At 38.9% G+C, this 19,188-nt stretch overlaps 2 protein-coding genes and 1 pseudogene across 2 annotated transcripts; all 3 read right to left on the bottom strand.

Moving 5' to 3' along the window:
- Nucleotides 1-3,998: 3,998 nt before the first annotated feature.
- LOC133854138 (protein WHAT'S THIS FACTOR 9, mitochondrial) lies at nucleotides 3,999-7,218 on the bottom strand. The gene is made up of 2 exons (XM_062290200.1): nucleotides 7,033-7,218; nucleotides 3,999-5,615 (listed from the first exon to the last, which is right to left on the bottom strand). Exon 2 carries the CDS (start codon nucleotides 5,462-5,464, stop codon nucleotides 4,208-4,210), a length of 1,257 nt encoding a protein of 418 aa, XP_062146184.1. The 5' UTR covers nucleotides 5,465-5,615; nucleotides 7,033-7,218; the 3' UTR covers nucleotides 3,999-4,207.
- A 756-nt stretch (nucleotides 7,219-7,974) lies between these two features.
- On the bottom strand, nucleotides 7,975-8,472 carry LOC133853981 (uncharacterized). Its single transcript, XM_062290003.1, has one exon. The coding sequence runs from the start codon at nucleotides 8,470-8,472 to the stop codon at nucleotides 7,975-7,977; it is 498 nt and encodes a 165-aa protein (XP_062145987.1).
- On the bottom strand, nucleotides 8,361-10,531 carry LOC133854140 (uncharacterized; annotated as a pseudogene).
- Between the last annotated feature and the right edge of the window lie 8,657 nt (nucleotides 10,532-19,188).

Raw genomic sequence — 19,188 nt, 5'->3', positions numbered from 1 at the left:
GAGTAGTATACTCTTGAAATGTAAAGGTTTTAACTCCACCTGTAAGGAGTTTGGTTTAGTGGATTGAAATCTCAAGTGGTGTGCTTGGGGAGTGGACGTAGGTCAGGTGGACTGAACCACGATAAATCGCTGAGTTTGAATCTCTCTCTCCCTATCTCTTCATTATTATTCTCACATTTATATTCTTAACATTATACTGCATCTTATATTGTTTGAATTTCTTAATTCAGTATAATTTTCATTAAAACAAAAGTTTGCCATCAACCCTATTCACCCCCCCCCCCCCTCTCTCTCTCTCTAGGGTTGTTTATCTGGGCAACATATATATATTAGTTAACTATAGTCTATAGGTCATTTTTTTTATAAAATATATATATACTAAATAAGCACATAGTATACTAGCTAAGTAAATATAGTATTACATATTAATTATAATACTTTGATAATAGTATTTAGTATGGTAAACTAACATATTAAGTTATAAATAGTTAGTATATAAGTATATAATTATATATATAAACAAACATATCACATCACACATGGTTAACAAGTTATATATTATACTTATATTATAGTTACTTAGTTATATTAACTTATATATAATATACAAGACTTACTACTTGCTCACATTATACATATACCATAGTTTATACTTTCTAGTTATATATAATAGGGAAAATTATAGTTTAGCCCCCCAAATTATCACCCGTTTTGCGGATAGCCCCCTAAACTGCCAACACTCCGACTCCGGCCTACCAAACTACCAAAGCCTTTGAAAAAGGCCCCATTTGGCAAAATATCCCCATATTACCCTTGCCATGTGTCATTTTTCAATTAAAAAATAATAAAAAACTAAAAATAAAAAATAAAACTTAATTTTATTATTATTATTATTTTTTTAAGTTAGAAAATATGGGTTTTTGGGGTGGCTGCCGGCAACCACCCCCTTGGGGAGGGGGGTGGCTTGCAGGCCACCCCGGCCCCTAGGGGTGGCTGCGCGCCACCCCTGGAGCCCTAGGGGTGGCTTTCGGGCCACCCCAAATGGATTTCGGGGTGGCCCGTAAGCCACCCATAGGGCTCGGGAGGTGGCGCGCGGCCACCCCCTGCCACTGGGGGTAGCTTCGCGGCCACCCCCGGCCCCAGGGGGTGGCCGCGCGCCACCCTTGGAGCCTTAGGGGTGGCTTTCGGGCCACCTCAAATGGATTTCGGGGTGGCCCGTAAGCCACCCCTAGGGCTCGGGAGGTGGCCGCGTGCCACCCTTGGAGCCCTAGGGGTGGCTTTCAGGCCACCCCAATTGGATTTCGGGGTGGCCCGAAAAGCCACCCCCAGGGGCCGAGGTGGCCTACGAGCCACCCCCAGAGGTGGCGCCGGCCACCCCCAGAAGTGGCGCCGGCCACCCTATTCCCCAAAAACCCATATTTTTTTTCTTTTTTTTTAAAAAAATAATAAATAAATAAATAATTTTGTTTTTTTAGTTTTGAATTTTTTTATTTTTTAATTAAAAAATGACACGTGGCAGGGGTAATATGGAGATATTTCGCCAAATAGGGTCTTTTTCAAAGGCTTTGGTAGGTCGGAGTCGGAGTGTTGGCAGTTTAGGGGGCTATCAGCAAAACGGGTGGTAATTTGGGGGGCTAAACTGTAATTTTTCATATATAATAATATATTATTAATTTGTTTCTTATAGACTATAGTTATATACTATATTTTACAATATGCTTTATATAGTTACATATTATATATTTATGTTATTAATAAATGTATAGAGGTTGTTCACAAACTCGGGCTTAAACTCCGCTTTGATCACACATTGAAAAATTTAATAGCCTGGCTCGAGCTCTAGTTGAGCCAAGCTTGATGAGTAACCTAGCTCGACTCGAATGGCATTCTCAACGAGCTCGAGCTTGAACACACATTTCATAGCTCGGCTCGATTTCGAGCTCAACTATTTAAGCTCGACTCATAATTGAGCCAGTTTTGAAATCTTAAAGCTTGGATTGGCTCGATTACAGCCCTAATTTGTAGGACCTTGCTTTCAACATTTTCATGTTAGACTAGTAGTTATACGTTAACGGTGGTATTTAAAATTTTGGGAAAATTGTACTATTAGTACCTGTGGTTGACCTAAATTACAAATCACTTCTTATTGTATCAAAATTAATTAAGAGATCATTGTGGTTGACCTAATTTACAAATCGCTCTATGGAGTCAAATTTTGTTGTTAGGTGTCTCGTCAGCACCAATAAGATGGCGATACGTGTCACTATATTAATAAAATATAAATAAATAAAACTTAATTTTTTTAAAAATAATAATAATAATAAAATTGGAAAAGGAACGATTGGGCAACCACCCCTTTTCGGGTGGCCAAGCCACAGAAATGGCCATGTGCCACCCATAATTTCCTTGGGGGGACATTGACAATGATACTATAATTTAATGGGGTATATGTACTTTTCTAACTAAGAAAATAAGATTGTGTTTGGATAAAGAATTTGAACAACTCTTGGGATTTTAGAATGAATGAGTTATGCTTTGTTGTGAATCCTGTTAAGTGTTAATCTCAGTTTCAATTATTTGAATGAGTCAAAATTAAAGGAAAAATACAACATAAGTTTTATATGGCTGCACCAATTTGCAATATACTCCATATGGTTTAAAAAGTAGATTAAAACTCTATGTGGTAAGTATAAATGACAAATAGCTTCTAATCTCGGACTTCCATTTAAAATTTTGACAAAAACCGTCACTGAACCACCTACGAATTCTTGGAAATGGTTCAACTATCCCTTTTGGCCAATTTGGGGTGGTCTGTCTACCTCATAGGTTTTCTCTTCTTTTTATTTTTTTATACTTATATTTTTCTTTTTGTTTTATATTCTTTGATATATTTATATTTCTTTTTATTATAGGAAACACGGGTTGTATTGTTGTTGATGTGACATTTTGACGATTTTCGATCAAAATTTTAAACTGAAGTTTTGGGTTGGGAATAATTTTTCAATTTATACTTACCGCATAGAGTTTTAAATTACTTTTTAAACTCTAAATAACTTAGTGCAAATTGGTGTAACTGCATAAACTGAATATATATATTTTCAAAAATTAATGATAATCCAATATTTTTCAAGTAGGTCACCCTCAATCTAATAGAATTGATGGTTAAAAAAGCTAATAAATTACCATCTTATTCTGTTTGATATTTGGAAGCACCAATCAAGGTAATATCTCAAACATTTTCTTTATTTTGAGGCGATTTTTTTTTTTTTTTGAAATATTATTGTTTGATACGTTTATGAGTTTATCTATAAATATAAAATTCATTTTATTTGTTGATTTATGGGAAACTACACTTTACCCCTTCAATGTTTCACCGCTTTTTCAATCTTGCTTCCAAAGTGAAAAAAAAATTTGCAATCCACCCCAGCCAAGTTTTAAAATTTTGCAATATAGCATATATGTTACTTAAGTCCATCATTTTTTTACGGAAATAGACCCAAGTGAGATGCACGTGGGTTTTTTTTAGAGCAATTATTTTCAAAATATTCCTTAAAAAAATGAAAAAAACGACTAAAACAAAATTCGGAGATGGCCGAAGCCACCCCAAACCCTTAGCCACCCCTATTTGGCCACATGGGGTTGGGCGAACCACCCCCATGGGCCATGTAGTGGTTCGCCACCCCAGGCAGGCCGAATGAGGGTGGCTTTCAAATTTTTTTTTTTTTAGTCGTTTTCTTTTTCTTCTTCTTCTTTTTTGTTTTTTTTTTTAAAAAAAAAATTAATTAATTAATTTTTTTAAGAGATATTTCGAAAAGAATTGCTCTTAAAAATTTCGTAAAAAAGGAGCCAACAACATTTGTACAAAAGTCACCCACTACGTAAAAAAACCTGCCTTTAATACAACAAAAGCTCAAAGATTCGACCATGAAATAGAACAAAATGCTTGTAATGGAGAAACGGGATAGCAGCTAGAATTAACTGCAAAAGTAGCCACAAGATATCAAAGACTGTATATCCATTGAATTTGCTAAGGTCATGTCTTACAAGTCAAAGATAAGTGACTAGAAGAACCAAACACAAAATATACAAATCAAAGAATCTGCTGCTAATTAGCCTCTAATTAGGGTCTGCAAAAGTCCTACTCCAGAAGCTCTTTTTTATATTAGACCATATAATGCCTAATTTAAATGTTAAGGGAAAGATTCATTTACAAAGAACAATCTGGCATCTCTCTTCTCTCTTCATCCTCAGCATCCAAATCCAAATCCAACTTCATATTCTCATGATCACGATCACGATCGACAAACCGATTGCTGAATCTTCTTTTCTTCAAAATCAACTCCGACTCCTTCATCAACCTGATATACTTTTTTCTCACCTTCAGCAGTGGATGCTTCCCTATAGCGGACTTATCATTGTAAGCCTCCTTAAGTATTGCAGTACAAGTCTTGTTCCTCAAAGACAAATAAAACATATGGAGATGCCTCTCAAATGCCTTGTGAACTTTCTGAGGCAACCCAAAATATTTCTTGAGGCATAGAAGCTTCTTCCTCTCCGCCGAATGCTCAACAAAGAGACTAAGCAACTCATGAAGAAACCCCACAACCCGCTTCTCCGCTATCTCACTATTTGGGTCCAAATGTGAAAAATCCTCATAAGGTGAAACATAGGGAACCTTCTGAAACTCCTTTAACCAATCTTCAATCTTCCTCCTCAACCTCAAACCCTTCGAAGGGAAAGCTGAAAACTCAATTGCCTCCATTGTCCCCCCGAAATGCATCCCTCTTTTCATTGCATTTCTCTGTACCACAGACAATACCTTCTCACCCTCAACAGCCAAACCTTCCAACCCATCTTCAATCTCCACAAGCCTAAAAGACCCATCAAGATTCACTTCCAAGCACCTTAAAAAATCCTCGGGCAAACCTAAATACCACTGCATTCCCTGACTAATCTTCAAAGGCAAAACTTTCCCTTTACTCATCAAAATCAACCTCTTCAGCCTATCCTTCAAATCATCCTTATGTTCTTCAAACACCCTTTTCTCCTCTCTATCAATCTCAGCAGCTTCTGGGGTCAGCCTAAACCAAGGCAAGTTATATTGGGGACCCGTAAATTCCTCAAAGATTGCTGGGTATTGCCTCAAGAACCTCGCAACATTCATGGGCACACCCAACTCTAGTGCCCTCTTCGAGACTTGAGAGATTGGGATGCAACCGTTCGGGTCTTGGGCTATGCAGTTTTTCAAGGAAACAATGGGCTTGAGTTCTATGGACCTGTGGATGTGCTCTATTGAGTCATAGTACGAGTCTTTCTTCCACTTCATGTAAACATCTACATAGTGGCATTTTTGGGTGTGTGTATAGGGAGGGTTTTGGGGCTGGCATAGGAAGCAAAAGACTGATTTTTTAGAGGAAGAGAGTAGCTTTTTGAGGGTTTTGGAGGTGGGGTTGGTGATGAACATGTAGATGGCTTTAGAGGCTGCGCTGTACGGGTTGGGTTTAGATAGATTGGTCAAGGTTGGGAAGCATTAGGGTTTTGCTTTATCGAGAGAATACAGAGCTTGCTTGGGTGCTGGAATCCACCAGTCTTTGCCAAGTAGTAATTGTGGGTTTCTGATCAGAGCGTACATAGCAATGAATTAGTAATACGAAAAATAAATTAGAAAATTAAAAGACAAAATATTCAACATAAAACACTCCTATATAGCTAATTCTCAAAGCCTAAATCTCCAAAATTGCATATAAATATTGGATATGACAAGAAAGTGCACGAAAGCTAAATCTCAAAACGAAATCCTAAAAACAATTCAAGATGGTATGCAATAAATCTTCAACCATATATATAGTAATCAAAACACAACCACAAGAAGAAACCATAACACATGTTGAGATGGTGATAAGATGAATAAGAACAAATCATCATTCTAATTTACGAAATATTATACACCAAAAATAAACATAACAAAGCAAATAACAAAATAGTAAAAAAAATGAAGTGGGCGAACCAAATCACAAAGTATTAACTGTTTCCCAAAACCGCTCATTCCCAACCTAAGATTAATCCCTTGGTGGGTGTGTTTTGTTATGCATTTAAGGTTGCCAACGTAAGTTTAAAGGTTGCAAGAAGCAGAAACCAGAAAGAGAACAAACACTCCCAGCTAATGACTCATGGGATTCAAAATAATCTTTTATTTTTAGATGAAACGAATACATAAGGTGTCTTAAATCTGCTGAAGATATTTAATAACGTCGACCCACTAACTACACAATGAAATTTTCACAAACAGGGATCAGTTTCATGTATCTGAAACAACTTGCAACCTTAAACTCCAATTTCTTCCAAAGTGACTCTTAGATAATACGGAAGCACCAATTAAATAAACACCACAGGGATTTAATTAAAATAGATTATGAATTGGTGATCCAGATAACTTCAGAAACCCATTCACTAAAACCAGATCCAAATAATAGAAAGCAGACATTGAGAATTGGGAATCGGTTAAAAATTGAACACAAATAAGAAATTATCCCAGTCCACATAAACATCTCACAACTGAATCATACGCAAACCACAGAATTTATAATACCATAAGCCTAAACTCAAGAACAAGATCTCTAATCAAAGAATAACATAGGCCTAACCAAAAACGAAAACTTTCCAGTCCAAGCAACCCATTGAAATTTCATAAACTCCCAAACCACGGACTGATATTTGACTAAATCCAACCTTCCAAACTCAAAACTAGCAAATAAAACCGCAAAATCAAAGAAACCCACAAGCCAAAATGCTAACCAATAACACAAAACGCAAAATTTCACAAACCCAAAATCCTAAAACCAATATAAAACACGCGAACCAACATATCAAATACAACTGTTATGAGCCTGGGTATTTGAGAAAGTTCCTTAGAAATTACTTTCTCAAATACCCAGGCTCATAACAACAACCCACATCAAAAGAACCAATCTTGCACATCAAAACAAAAGCAAAAGAACTAAACTTGAGAATTGGGTACAACAGAAAACTCACGTAGAAGAAGAGGGGCCAAAGAGAGGCTTCTCGTGGAGAGGCTGGAACGAGAGCCTGGACGCGGTAGGCTCTTGCTGTAGACGGAGGAGAAGAGAGGGGTGCTGGAGGCGATAAGCGGCTCTTCAAATGTGGACGACGGGAAGACCAAGTTCAGAAGACACGTGAAAGAATCACTAGTTTTTGGGCCTACCTGAATGGATTGGATTAGTTAAACTACTTTGGGCTGATTTCAAATCTATAGTCATAGATAGTTGGGTTTTTTCAATTATATTGCATTATGAATCTTTTGAGGCATTTTGTAATTTTTTATTATTTATTTTTTGTTTTCGAGGTTGGCCATCTTCGAAATAGCCTGTTCAATTCAGGATTTTCTTTCAACAATTATTAGGATTTCCAATTTTCATACCGTGTTAAATTATTACTTACTAAAAAATTAAACGAATAAAAATAATAAATTTAATTATTTAATCAATTCTTTAACCACCTCTTAAATGTTTTAAATTCAATAATTCAATAATGTTTGGGTGGATGTTCGTCTCCAGAGCCAAGATACTGGCTTGTCTGTTAAAGTCCGTGTTCGAGTTGGTAATTGCGCCTCATTCGATTATTGCCGAGTGATTACATTTTATTCTTCTAGTCGTTAATGCGTAGTATTTGAATTTGACAATCGGAGGAATTCGATTAAAAGGATTGCAAGAACTGCAAACGAAGAACAAGAATATAACAGAGGAGATGAAGAGATAACATGAATTAGAGTAGAGATTAGATCATAACACAAACGATAACCAACCGTTAATGTAATCTATGTTAACAAACATGGATGAGAATAGAGGCGAAATCGAAAAAGGACGAGAATAGAAACCACAAGGTCGAATCTAAACTGGACAGGATCACTATAATTTTTTTTTTTACACTTACAGATGAACCTCCTGCAATTGGTAATCAAGCCATTTTTTGAAGAGCAATGGATGCAGACAACAAATCTTCGGCTGTCACTGGCTTATGTAGTACTTTCGCAACAGAGAGCCAGTGAAAAGAACGCAAAAAGGCATCGTCATGCGAAGGGAGGATGTCATGATTCCAATACGTCACGTTATGAAATTTTGCATTCGCCTCCCACCTGTTTGAGTTCCCTTCAGACATGTCGTCGGAACATTTTCTCTTCCCGAGATTCTTCTTTCCTAGTACAAAGCCAGAATACCCCTGTGGAATTGGAATGGTCGCTCCCTGCAACTTCCTTCCTCTGAAATACGCTTCCTGCAGCTCTAACCCCTCCACCTCAATCCCTGTGGGTTTGGGTTTGAAATAGTGGGACACAGACGAAGGGCCGTCGTGCTTGATAGAGCAGGGGAGCTGGTGGACCTTACCGCCCAGATCCACCAAATCGGCGCCACCTTCATTTTGCCTCAGATCTATTATTGTGCTCTCTTCGCACACCATGACTTAGCCCTTGCCTTCAAATTAACAAATCTAAATACAAATCCAAAATATTTATTAAAAAAAAATACAAATCCAAAACACAAACAAATCGAAAACCAAATCATTACAAATCCAAATAACCAAATCCAAAAAATTACAAATCCAAATAAAATTTAAACAATTCTCAAATCCACCCATCCCGAATTTCAAGCATTCAAATCCACAACCCAGAACAAATTTAACACAACCCAACAGAAGAAATACACCTAAACAAAACAGATCAAAGCAGAAGCACTACAGATCTAAACAACTATGACCAAAACGGCATCAGAGTTCATCAAAATGCAAAGAACAGACTATATACCCATAGGTCTAAACAAAACCTACGTCAAAACAAGAACGTACGAAAAGAAAGCGAGAGAAAGAGAAGCTTACGGAGTACGGGAGTAGCAGTCTAGCTTGAGCTGAGCAGAGAGGAACGACAGTCAGCAGCGGCGGAGAGGCAGGAGACTAGGAGAGGGCCGAGAGGCTGGAGAGAGTGGAGAGGGCGAGAGGCAACGGCGGACAAAAAAAAAAGAACCTGAAAGTGAGTAATGAGGTTCAGTTTGAAACCCAGGTGTCTTTGGCAACGGAGTTTTGAAAACGTAATATGATTCACTTTTTTTTCAAAAATAAATTATATTTAATTTAATTTTTTTTAAAAATAAATTATATTTTATTTAACTTTTTCTAAACAAATTATATTTTATTTAATTTTTTAAAAAAATTTCAAAATTTATAAACACAATAAAAATTTAATTTTAATTTCAAAAATTCAACACTCAAATGCATTAATCTTACTATAGACTAAAAAAATAGGAATCATGTTTCAAACGGCGTCGTTTTGCAGGCACTGTAAACTTTATATATATACAAAAGTGGTTATAAAGCAATTATACCCGTTCCGTTTGTAAGCTCTCGTTCTCTGGATCCATAACAGGGTATCTCTTCACCAACTCCTCCATCTGCCTGATCGTCTTCTGGACTCGATCCGAGAACCGAGACGGGTCGACTTGAATTGCGGAGTTCCAGATGTGGATGCAACCATCGTAAAAAGCCAAGCTCCTCCCCGGTCTCGAAACCCACCTTCAAGCCCACCTGTTGGCCCTCCTCTCTGCCGGCGACTAGGCCGTGTTCGTAGGCCTCCGAATATCCTCCCTTGAAGTGAACTTCTTCCAGATTCAGAGAGGATTCAAAGACGTCCTCCTCCTCCATCTCCACGAGAACAAACAGTCCCAGCTAATGACCATGGGATTCACAATAATAACGCTGACCCACTAACTACACGATGAAATTTTGACAAACCAGATCCAAATAAGAGAAAGCAGACGTTGAGAACTGGGAATCGGTTAAAAATTGAACAGTAAGAAATTATCCCAGTCCACATAAACATCTCACAACTGAATCATACGCAAACCACAGAATTTATAATACCATAAGCCTAAACTCAAGAACAAGATCTCTAATCAAAGAATAACATAGGCCTAACCAAAAACGAAAAATTTCCAGTCCATCAAGCAACCCATTGAAATTTCATAAACTCCCAAACCACGGACTGATATTTGACGAAACCCAACCTTCCAAACTCAAAACTAGCAAATAAGACACCGCAAAATCACAGAAAACCACAAGCCAAAATGCTAACCAATAACACAAAGCGCAAAATTTCACAAACCCAAAATCCTAAAACCAATATAAAACACGCCAACCAACATATCAAATACAACCCACATCAAAAGAACCAATCTTGCACATCAAAACAAAAGCAAAAGAACTAAACTTGAGAATTGGGTACGGCAGAAAACTCACGTAGAAGAAGAGGGGCCAAAGAGAGGTTTCTCGTGGAGAGGCTAGAACGAGAGCCTGGACGACGGAGGCTCTTGCGGTAGAAGGAAGGAGAAGAGAGGGGTGCTGGAGCCTGGAGGCGATGAGCGGCTCTTCAATTGTTGTGGACGACGGGAAGAACAAGTTCAGAAGACACGTGAAAGAATCACTAGTTTTTGGGCCTACCTGAATGGATTGGATTAGTTAAACTAGTTTGGGCTGATTTCAAATGTATACATAGTTGGGTTTTTTTCAATTATATTGCATTCTGAATCTTTTGTTTATTTTTTTTATTATCTATTTTTTATTTATGGAGGTTGGCCATCTTCGAAATGGCCTGTTCAATTCAGGATTTTCTTTCAACAATTATTAGAAGAGAAGAGAAGAGAGGTTTTTAGGTCACCAAGCCTCACGAAGCAAAGAAACATACTTGGTTATCATTTTTGCAAGATAATCACTACGTCACGCAAGATAACTTCATCGGTTGCTAACATGGAAAAGAAAACTCCAATCCCTAAGAAACAAAGAAAAGCCGAAAAAGATACAAACACCTTTATTTAGGGATGTAATTGAGCCGAACCAAGTCGAGCTCGAATTCGAGCCAAGCTATAAAATATGTGTTTAAACTCGGCTCGTTTAAAATTCGGGCGAGCCCGAGCTCAAGATGGAGCCTGTTGAGAATGACATTCGAGCCGAGCCGGATTACTCGACAAGCTCGACTCAACTAAAGTTCAAGGTAGGCTATTAAATTTTTTAATGTGTTATCAAAGCGGAGTTCAAACATGAGTTTGTGAACAACCTACTAACTATTAATAACTTAATATGTTAGTTTGACATACTAAATACTATTATCAGAGTATTATAATTAATATGTAATACAATATTTACTTAACTAGTATACTATATGCTTGTTTAGTGTGTGTATATATATAATATACAATAAAATATCGAGTAACATATAGTTAATTACATTTACTTAGTATATATTAATTAACTTGATAATATGTTAATTTATGAACTAACTAGTTAGTATGTTAACTAATATACACACATATAAATATTAAGTAATATATATAACATATATTACTTAATTCTAATATACATCCTTAAATTTATATAACTCATTTTTAGTAATATATAAGAGATATGAACGATCTAACGAGTCGAACTAACGAGCCGGGCAAACAATCCGGTCGAGCTTTAAACGAGTTGAGCTCGTAAGCCCCTCTCGAGTTTTGTCGAGCGAGTCAGGTATGTTTCACTTACTAATCGAGCAGATTTCTACAATAACAAGAGAGTTTCTACAGTATCGAGTTCGGATTAGGCTAAACCGAGCGAGTATTGAGCAGGTTGTCGAACGGACTGGTTTATTTACATTCCTAGAGATGTCAAACATCCAGCTAGGGAAAACATGAAACGTTCCAGTGGAATGCTCAAACATTCAAAAATAAATAAAATGGATTTAAAAAGAATTTATTTTATAGCATTTTGTTGGAAACTATTTTTATGCGGCCTTCAATGTGGATCTTTTATAAATTGTGATTGTTGTTTAAATTAAATATATTTATTTTTTGGGTATTACATTTATCCATTGACTTTGGCGATTTATCATTTATCCTCCAAAAAACGTAACCTCAACCCCTTCATCATTGTTGTTTCACCTCCTTGGTGCCGCTGCAACACCTCCTCGATATGGATTTGACTTAGGCCTCAGTTTTGACTTTTGTTAAAGCTCGATTTGTCATCATGGGTCAGCCTCGCCACCAACACATCCCTCCACCATCTCCGTCAGCCTCCCCACATCCCGTAACCATCTCATGCACATCATCGTGCCTTTCACACCCCTCCTCATAGTTTTCACACGCATCCATGTCGCCTCCGCCTCTGCATCTAGTGTTGCTTATTTTTGGGCTTAGATTTTTATTTATGTTCTTTCACATCATCGTGCCTTTCACACCCCTCCTTATGGTTTTCACACGCATCCATGTCGCCTCCGCCACACCCCTCTTTATGGTTTTCACACGCATCCATGTCGCCTTCGCCTCTGCATCTAGTGTCTTCTTCTTCTTCTTCTTCTTCTTCTTATTTCTTTCTTTCTTCTTCTTCTTCTTCTTTTTTGTATTTTTGTAGCTTTTGTTGTGTTTATGTTGTTCTTTTTCTTTATTTGCTTTGTATTTTTTCTTTTTTTCTTTTTTGTGCACGCTAGTTGTTTGTGGGTTTGAATCTCTCTGGTCTTTTACAGTCTCATCTGTTGAAGGTGCAAAAACAGAGAATTTGAACAGACTTGGAAGCTTAATTCCAAGCTGAATATCATCTGCTATATATAGAGAATTACAATATGTGCTAATGATGGTAAGTTACAATGTGATGAACGTCCTATACAGTTAGACAAGAACACTAAATGAAAGAAAACCAATAGTTAACAAAGGAAGAAAAATAGAATAGGATAGACAATATTTTCGTAGGCTACATAAGGAATTATGTAGCCGTTTGGTAAGATGCTGTTGGTATCCTGTGATAGCCGTTGGGGAGATTCTGTTGGCATCCCCTGATGTAGGGGATCCACAGGGGCGCATGAATGTGATTAGGACCAATTAGTCTTCATTGCGCAATCCTTGGGATAATGTTCTGCACGGTAGGTTCTTGTATGGTATGATTTGTAGTGTCATGCACGACAAAGCCAAGTAAGGCATGTTCTGCAGAATCATGCAAGTCATGATTTGGTGAATCAAGCAGGGCAGAATTATCTACTGTCTTAACAGCCCCCCGCAAGCTGATGGGTGGGGCGACGATCATCAGCTTATCACGTAACAAGAGGAACAGGGCGGATGTCGGCCCTTTGGTGAAGATGTCAGCAAGCTGGTCATAAGTGGAGAGGTAGCTGATGGCGATATCCATATGAAGAACCTTCTCCCGAATAAAGTGATAGTCTACTTCGACATGTTTGGTGCGGGCATGATAGATGGGATTAGAGGCTAGTGCAATAGCGCCCATGTTATCACACCAAATATGTGGAGGAGCTTGAAGAGGAACCTGGAGCTCTTTGAAAAGCATCTGTAGCCAATAAAGTTCAGCAGTGGTGACGGCCAAGGAATGGTATTCAGCTTCGATACTGGAGCGGGAAACTACTGGCTGTTTCTTTGCATGCCAGGAAATGAGGCTAGAGCCGAGGAAGATGCCATAGCCACCAGTAGACCTACGGTCAGCAGGGTCCCCTGCCCAATTTGAGTCACAGAAGGCATGTAGGCGTATGGGAGCTTTGGTGAAGAGGAGTCCAAAATCAGGGGTACCCTTCAAGTAGCGGAGCACATGCTTGGCAGCGCTCATGTGGGCAGTCGTGGGACAATGGAGGAATTGACAGAGATGATTGATAGTGAAGGCAATGTCTGGCCTAGTGAGGGTGCAATACTGGAGGGCACCAATAATGTGTCGATACAATGAAGAATCAGGGAGAGGATCTCCATCGGAGGCAGTGAGTCTTTTGCCGGATGTACATGGGGCTGAGTATGGCTTTGCTCCCACCATGTTGACACGATGTAGCAAGTCTACTATGTACTTGGATTGACTGAGGTGTAGTTGGTGACTGTCCCTGTGCACATGAATTCCTAGGGAACAGGAAAGGGTGTCGAGATCCTTGAGCTTGAACTCTGCTTGCAAACTAGAAATTAAATCGTTAATAACAAGCAAGTTATTGCCTATGACAATGATGTCGTCAATATAAACTAAAAGAAATAGATGAATGGAATTTTTGTGAAGTAAAAATAGAGATGTGTCAACCTTTGATCCTACAAACCCCCTGTCAAGAAGTGCCTCGAACAGCCGGTGAAACCAGGCTCGAAGGGCTTGTTTAAGGCCATAAAGCGACTTATCGAGCTTACATACATGATTTGAAAATTTGGGATGAACGAACCCTTGTGGTTGTTCCATGAAGACCTCTTCGGTAAGGACTCCATGCAGAAATGCATTGGAGACGTCAAGCTGCTTAAGTGGTCAGTTGAAGTTAAGGGCAAGGGCTAGGATTAATCGGACAGTGGCAGGTTTGATAACGGGGCTAAAGGTCTCATGATAATCGATGTCATCACGTTGTTGAAAGCCCTTATCAACGAGGCGGGCTTTGTACCTATCAATGGTCCCATCAAGTTTTTGCTTAAGTTTACAGACCCATTTGCTTCTGATGATGTTGCGGTGAAGGGGTCTTGGACAAAGAGTCCAGGTTTGATTATCTAAGAGGGCTTGGTATTCATCATTCATGGCTGCAAGCCAATGGGGGTTGGATGCTGCTTGATGGTAGGTTGTTGGCTCACAAGGAAGGGAAGTGGCAAGGAAGGACCTGAGAGGATGTTTTGTGGAAGAATAAAGTTGGAAGCTAGGGAATGTTTTGGGTTTCAGATTGCCAGTCTGGGAGCGAGTCACCCTGCGATCAGAGGCTGCTGGCTGCATGTCTTGGGTGATCTTAGGAATAATGAGTGCTAAAGTAGGGACTGCAGCTGGAGAGGTCAAACGAAGGCCCTGCTGTGTGGGGCTCTCTGCAAATGGTGAAGAAGGCTCGGGTTCCTGCTGTGGGAAACTGACTTTTGGTGGAGAGGAAGGTTCGGTCTCCAATTGGGAGGAGGAACTGATGTCTACGAGTTCCAATGGAGGTGTGACAGTCTCAGTATGGTGAGAAGGTGTCCCTGCATTGTTAGTAGATGAAAAGGGTGTGGTTGGTGTATGAGGTGTGATCATAGAATTAATAGAGAAAAAGTGAGATGGCAGTAGCATATTACCTGAAGAAGGAGAGAGAGCCTGCGAAGGGGGCAATGTGGTAGTGGTCTTAGCTTGGGCAGGAAAGAGATTCTCATCAAAGACAACGTGTCTTGAGAGATAGACTCTTGAGGTGATGGGATCCATGCACCTATAACCTTTGTGATTAGAGCTATAACCGAGGAAAATGCATTGTTTGCTTTGGAACTCTAACTTGTGCTTATTATAAGGTCGTAAGAGCGGGTAACATGCACAACCAAAGACTCTTAAAGTCAGAGTAAATAGGTTCAGATTTGAAAAGCTTAGTAAAGGGGGTGCAATTTTGCAAAGTGTATGAAGGCATCCGGTTGATAAGGTGAACTGCTGTGAGCCAAGCCTCTACCCAATATTTGGGAGGTAAATGGGATTGTGCAAGGAGGGTTAGACCTGTCTCAATGACATGTCTATGCTTCCTTTCAGCAACCCCATTTTGTTGGGATGTATGGGGGCATGTGACCCTATGTAAAATTCCATGTGAAGAGAGAAACCTTTTAAAAGGATGGGAGGTGTATTCTCCACCCCCATCAGTTTGTAGTTGTTTGATTTTGCAAGATAAAAGATTTTTCATGAGACATTTAAATTTAATGAAACAATCAAGCATATCAGATTTTTGTTTGAGAGGAAATAGCCAAGAGTAACGCGAAAATTATCAACAAAAATTACATAATACTTGCATCCACTTATTGAAAACACGGGAAAGGTCCATATGTCACTGTGAACAAGTTCTAAGGGACATTGAGTAGTAAATTGTGAGTGAGGAAATGGTAATTGCCTACTCTTTGCAAGTTGGCATTCAATACAAATAATTTCTGCCTTAGAGGGTGTTACAGGGAGTTGGTTGGATTTTATTATTTGCTGAAATGTGCGGGAATGTGGATGTCCTAGACATCTATGCTAAGTAGAGGAAGAGGTCTTTGCTCCCAAGAAAGCAGTGAGTCTACGGAGCTTATTCTTGGAAAAAAAAATTTCAGGTTCACTTAAAGACCACCTTCATTGGGCCCTTGCAGGAGAATCTCCCCGGTTAGATTGTCCTTCACAAGAAAATAGGAATATGTTAGTTTAAAAAAGCAACTGTTGTCTTTGCAGAATTTTTGTATAGAGAGTAAGTTTGCAGAAGCTTGAGGACAGCAAAGCACATTTTTAAGATATAAAATAGCATTAGGTGTGTGAAAAGAGGTGGAACCAGTGTGAGTGATTGAAAGTCCACCACCATTACCAACTGTCACGGCTTCATTTCCATTGTATGGTTGATTGATGGAGAGGTTTTCCAGGTTAGCAGTGATATGGTTGTTAACTCCGCTGTCGGCGAGCCAATCTTCCTCCTCAAAAACAGCATTGGAGTGAGCGACCATGGCAGCCAATTCGCTTGGAGGGTGACGTCCTTGGGATACATAATCCATCTGGTGGAAGCAATCCAAAGCCTGATGGTTACTTTTTCCACAAATCTGGCAGGGTGGACGATTAGAATTCTGATGAATGAATTGATTGGGGGTAGACTTACCTTGAGGTGAAGCAGAGTCAGAAGAAAATTTCTTCTGTGGTGAGAAATGAGGTGGGAACCAGTTCTGGTTCTACTTAGAGTTGGAGAACCAGGGCTGATTCTGCCTATGAGCATTGTTGAATCATGGCCTGCAAGTGTTATGATTCACCTTTTGTGCATGTAAGGCAAAGTTGTTGACTTCAGACTCAGCAATCTGGTTGTTGAGCAACTGTTCATGGCTGAATAGGAGAGTTTGGAAATCCTCCAGTGGAATAGATTCATCCTTTGTCATTAAGGCAAAGGATGTAATGAAAGCATTGTACCGTGGGCTTAGGCCTCCAATCAGGTAGGAGATGAGGTCTTTATCGGGTACTGGCTTGCCCACCATAGCTAGATGATCTGCCAAAGTTTTGGCAGCATGCACATACTCAGAACAGGTCTTGTCCCCTTGGCGTAAACCTTGTAGTCGGCGCCTTAACTCTTGAATGCGTGTCTTGGAGGGAGCAGCATAACGATTGGATAAGGCAGTCCACACTTGTTGTAAAGTGTCTAGTCCATAGACAGTTGAAAGTACTTTCTCTGAAAGGGTTGCAATAAACCAACTGAGAATGTATTGATCCTTCTTTTCCCAAAGGGTGAAAGCGGGATTCAGTTGGGCAAGGGAGTCATTGGTCGGACCAGGAATGAACTTTGGTGGGCATGGCTCGGAGCCATCAACAATGCCCATCAAGTCATTGGTGTGAAGAATAGGTCGAAATTGAAAGACCCAAGCCATATAATTTTGTTCGTCCAACTGGACTTTAGGAGCTATATGGGAGTGAATGTTTGGAATGGGGAGGGGTATGGTGTTTTCGGCCAAAGGAGGTGTAGGAGAAGGTGTGGCGGCAACAGCACCTGCAGCAGTATTGGATGAATCGGCCATTTGATCGAGTATTGGGTGTGAACCAATGTTGGCTCTGATACCATGCAAAAACAGAGAGTTTGAACAGACTTGGAAGCTTAATTCCAAGCTGAATATCATCTGCTATATATAGAGAATTACAATATGTGCTAATGATGGTAAGTTACAATGTGATGAACGTCCTGTACAGCTAGACAAGAACACTAAAGGAAAGAAAACCAATAGTTAACAAAGGAAGAAAAATAGAATAGGATAGACAATATTTTCGTAGGCTACATAAGGAATTATGTAGCCGTTTGGGAAGATGCTGTTGATATCCTGTGATAGCCGTTGGGGAGATTCTGTTGACATCCCGTGATGTAGGGGATCCACAGGGGCGCATGAATGTGATTAGGACCAATTAGTCTTCATTGCGCAATCCTTGGGATAGTGTTCTGCATGGTAGATTCTTGTATGGTATGATTTGTAGTGTCATGCACGGCAAGGCCAAGTAAGGCATGTTCTGCAGAATCATGCAAGTCATGATTTGCTAAATCAAGCAGGGCAGAATTATCTACTGTCTTAACAAAAGGAAATTCTTTGCTTTTGGAGTTTGTTCTCCTTGGACAGATCTTGTTCTGTGTTTTGCAGTGCCTCCCCCTTCAACCTCATCTCGATAATTGTTGTCCTTACCTAATAGAGGTATGGGTGGGGTTGAAGGGTATTGTGAGGGTCATGCATCTATCTATGTCATTTTTTGGGGTTCAAATAGGGTCGAAGGGTCCAGTGATCGATGGTCATACCCCTACCCGCGCCCTCTGTTTTGGTGACTTAGTTGCTTTATGTCACCCTTTGTCCAAGATATAGAGGTACGGGTCTTTTATGGTTTATTGGGATCATTATAGGACCCATTGCCTATTATATTTGAGTATATTGTTGGAGAACCTACCCCTATTGGCCTTTTGTTTCGTTGTAACTCATCTTTTTAGTAATAGTATGTACTTGAAAAACAATGGTGAAAAGATAAATAAAACAAATCATCATATACTAATTTACGAAATATTATACACCAAAAATAACATAACAACATAACGAAGCCAAAAAAGAAGTGGGTTTTCCAAATGAGAAAGTATTACTTCTATTCCCAAATCCACTCATTCTTGACCAAAGATTAATCTTTCTAACGATATTCTAATCAAATTGTAAGCATATTTTGATAGTTATTAATCTAAAAAAAAATTTACCAAAAAAAAAAAAGAAAAAGTCATAATGGAAAGGAACAAACAATAACAAATAACGTACCTGATATTTGCAAAAATCTACTGACGAAGCTTCATGTTTTATTTGCTGTGACAAGATCCATTTCCAATAATTTAGAAATGAAAATAACAATAATACAATTAGCACCAATCAAAATCAGAAAATACTTGAGTTGAGTAGATTGCTGGGAAATCAATTACCTCATAAAAGATTATCTGCTGATACTGTACAACATCATGATGATGATTTAGAGTAAAGTAGTTCAGCTCATCATACTCATTGTTGTTTTAAACAATTGGTAAGCAAACAAAGAGGTTGCAAGAAATGTTTGGTAAACTAGAAAACTGGTTTAGTTTTGATCTCCACTAATTGTTTGGGGATATTGACATTACTTAATTTTTATTTTTTTTTTCCTAAAAAAATTATATATATTTATTGTATAATTATTTGTTTGGGACCTTAGGCGACTGCC

Source organism: Alnus glutinosa, chromosome 13 (genome assembly GCF_958979055.1).
Source record: "Alnus glutinosa chromosome 13, dhAlnGlut1.1, whole genome shotgun sequence".
Classification (NCBI taxonomy): domain Eukaryota; kingdom Viridiplantae; phylum Streptophyta; class Magnoliopsida; order Fagales; family Betulaceae; genus Alnus; species Alnus glutinosa.
Note: the sequence above shows the minus strand (reverse complement) of the source record. Positions and strands in the feature narration are given on the sequence as shown.

What these genes read in the sequence shown, in the direction of transcription:
- LOC133854138 (XM_062290200.1), bottom strand. Translation starts at nt 5,464, where the DNA reads ATGTTCATCACCAACCCCACCTCCAAAACCCTCAAAAAGCTACTCTCT.
- LOC133853981 (XM_062290003.1), bottom strand. Translation starts at nt 8,472, where the DNA reads ATGGTGTGCGAAGAGAGCACAATAATAGATCTGAGGCAAAATGAAGGT.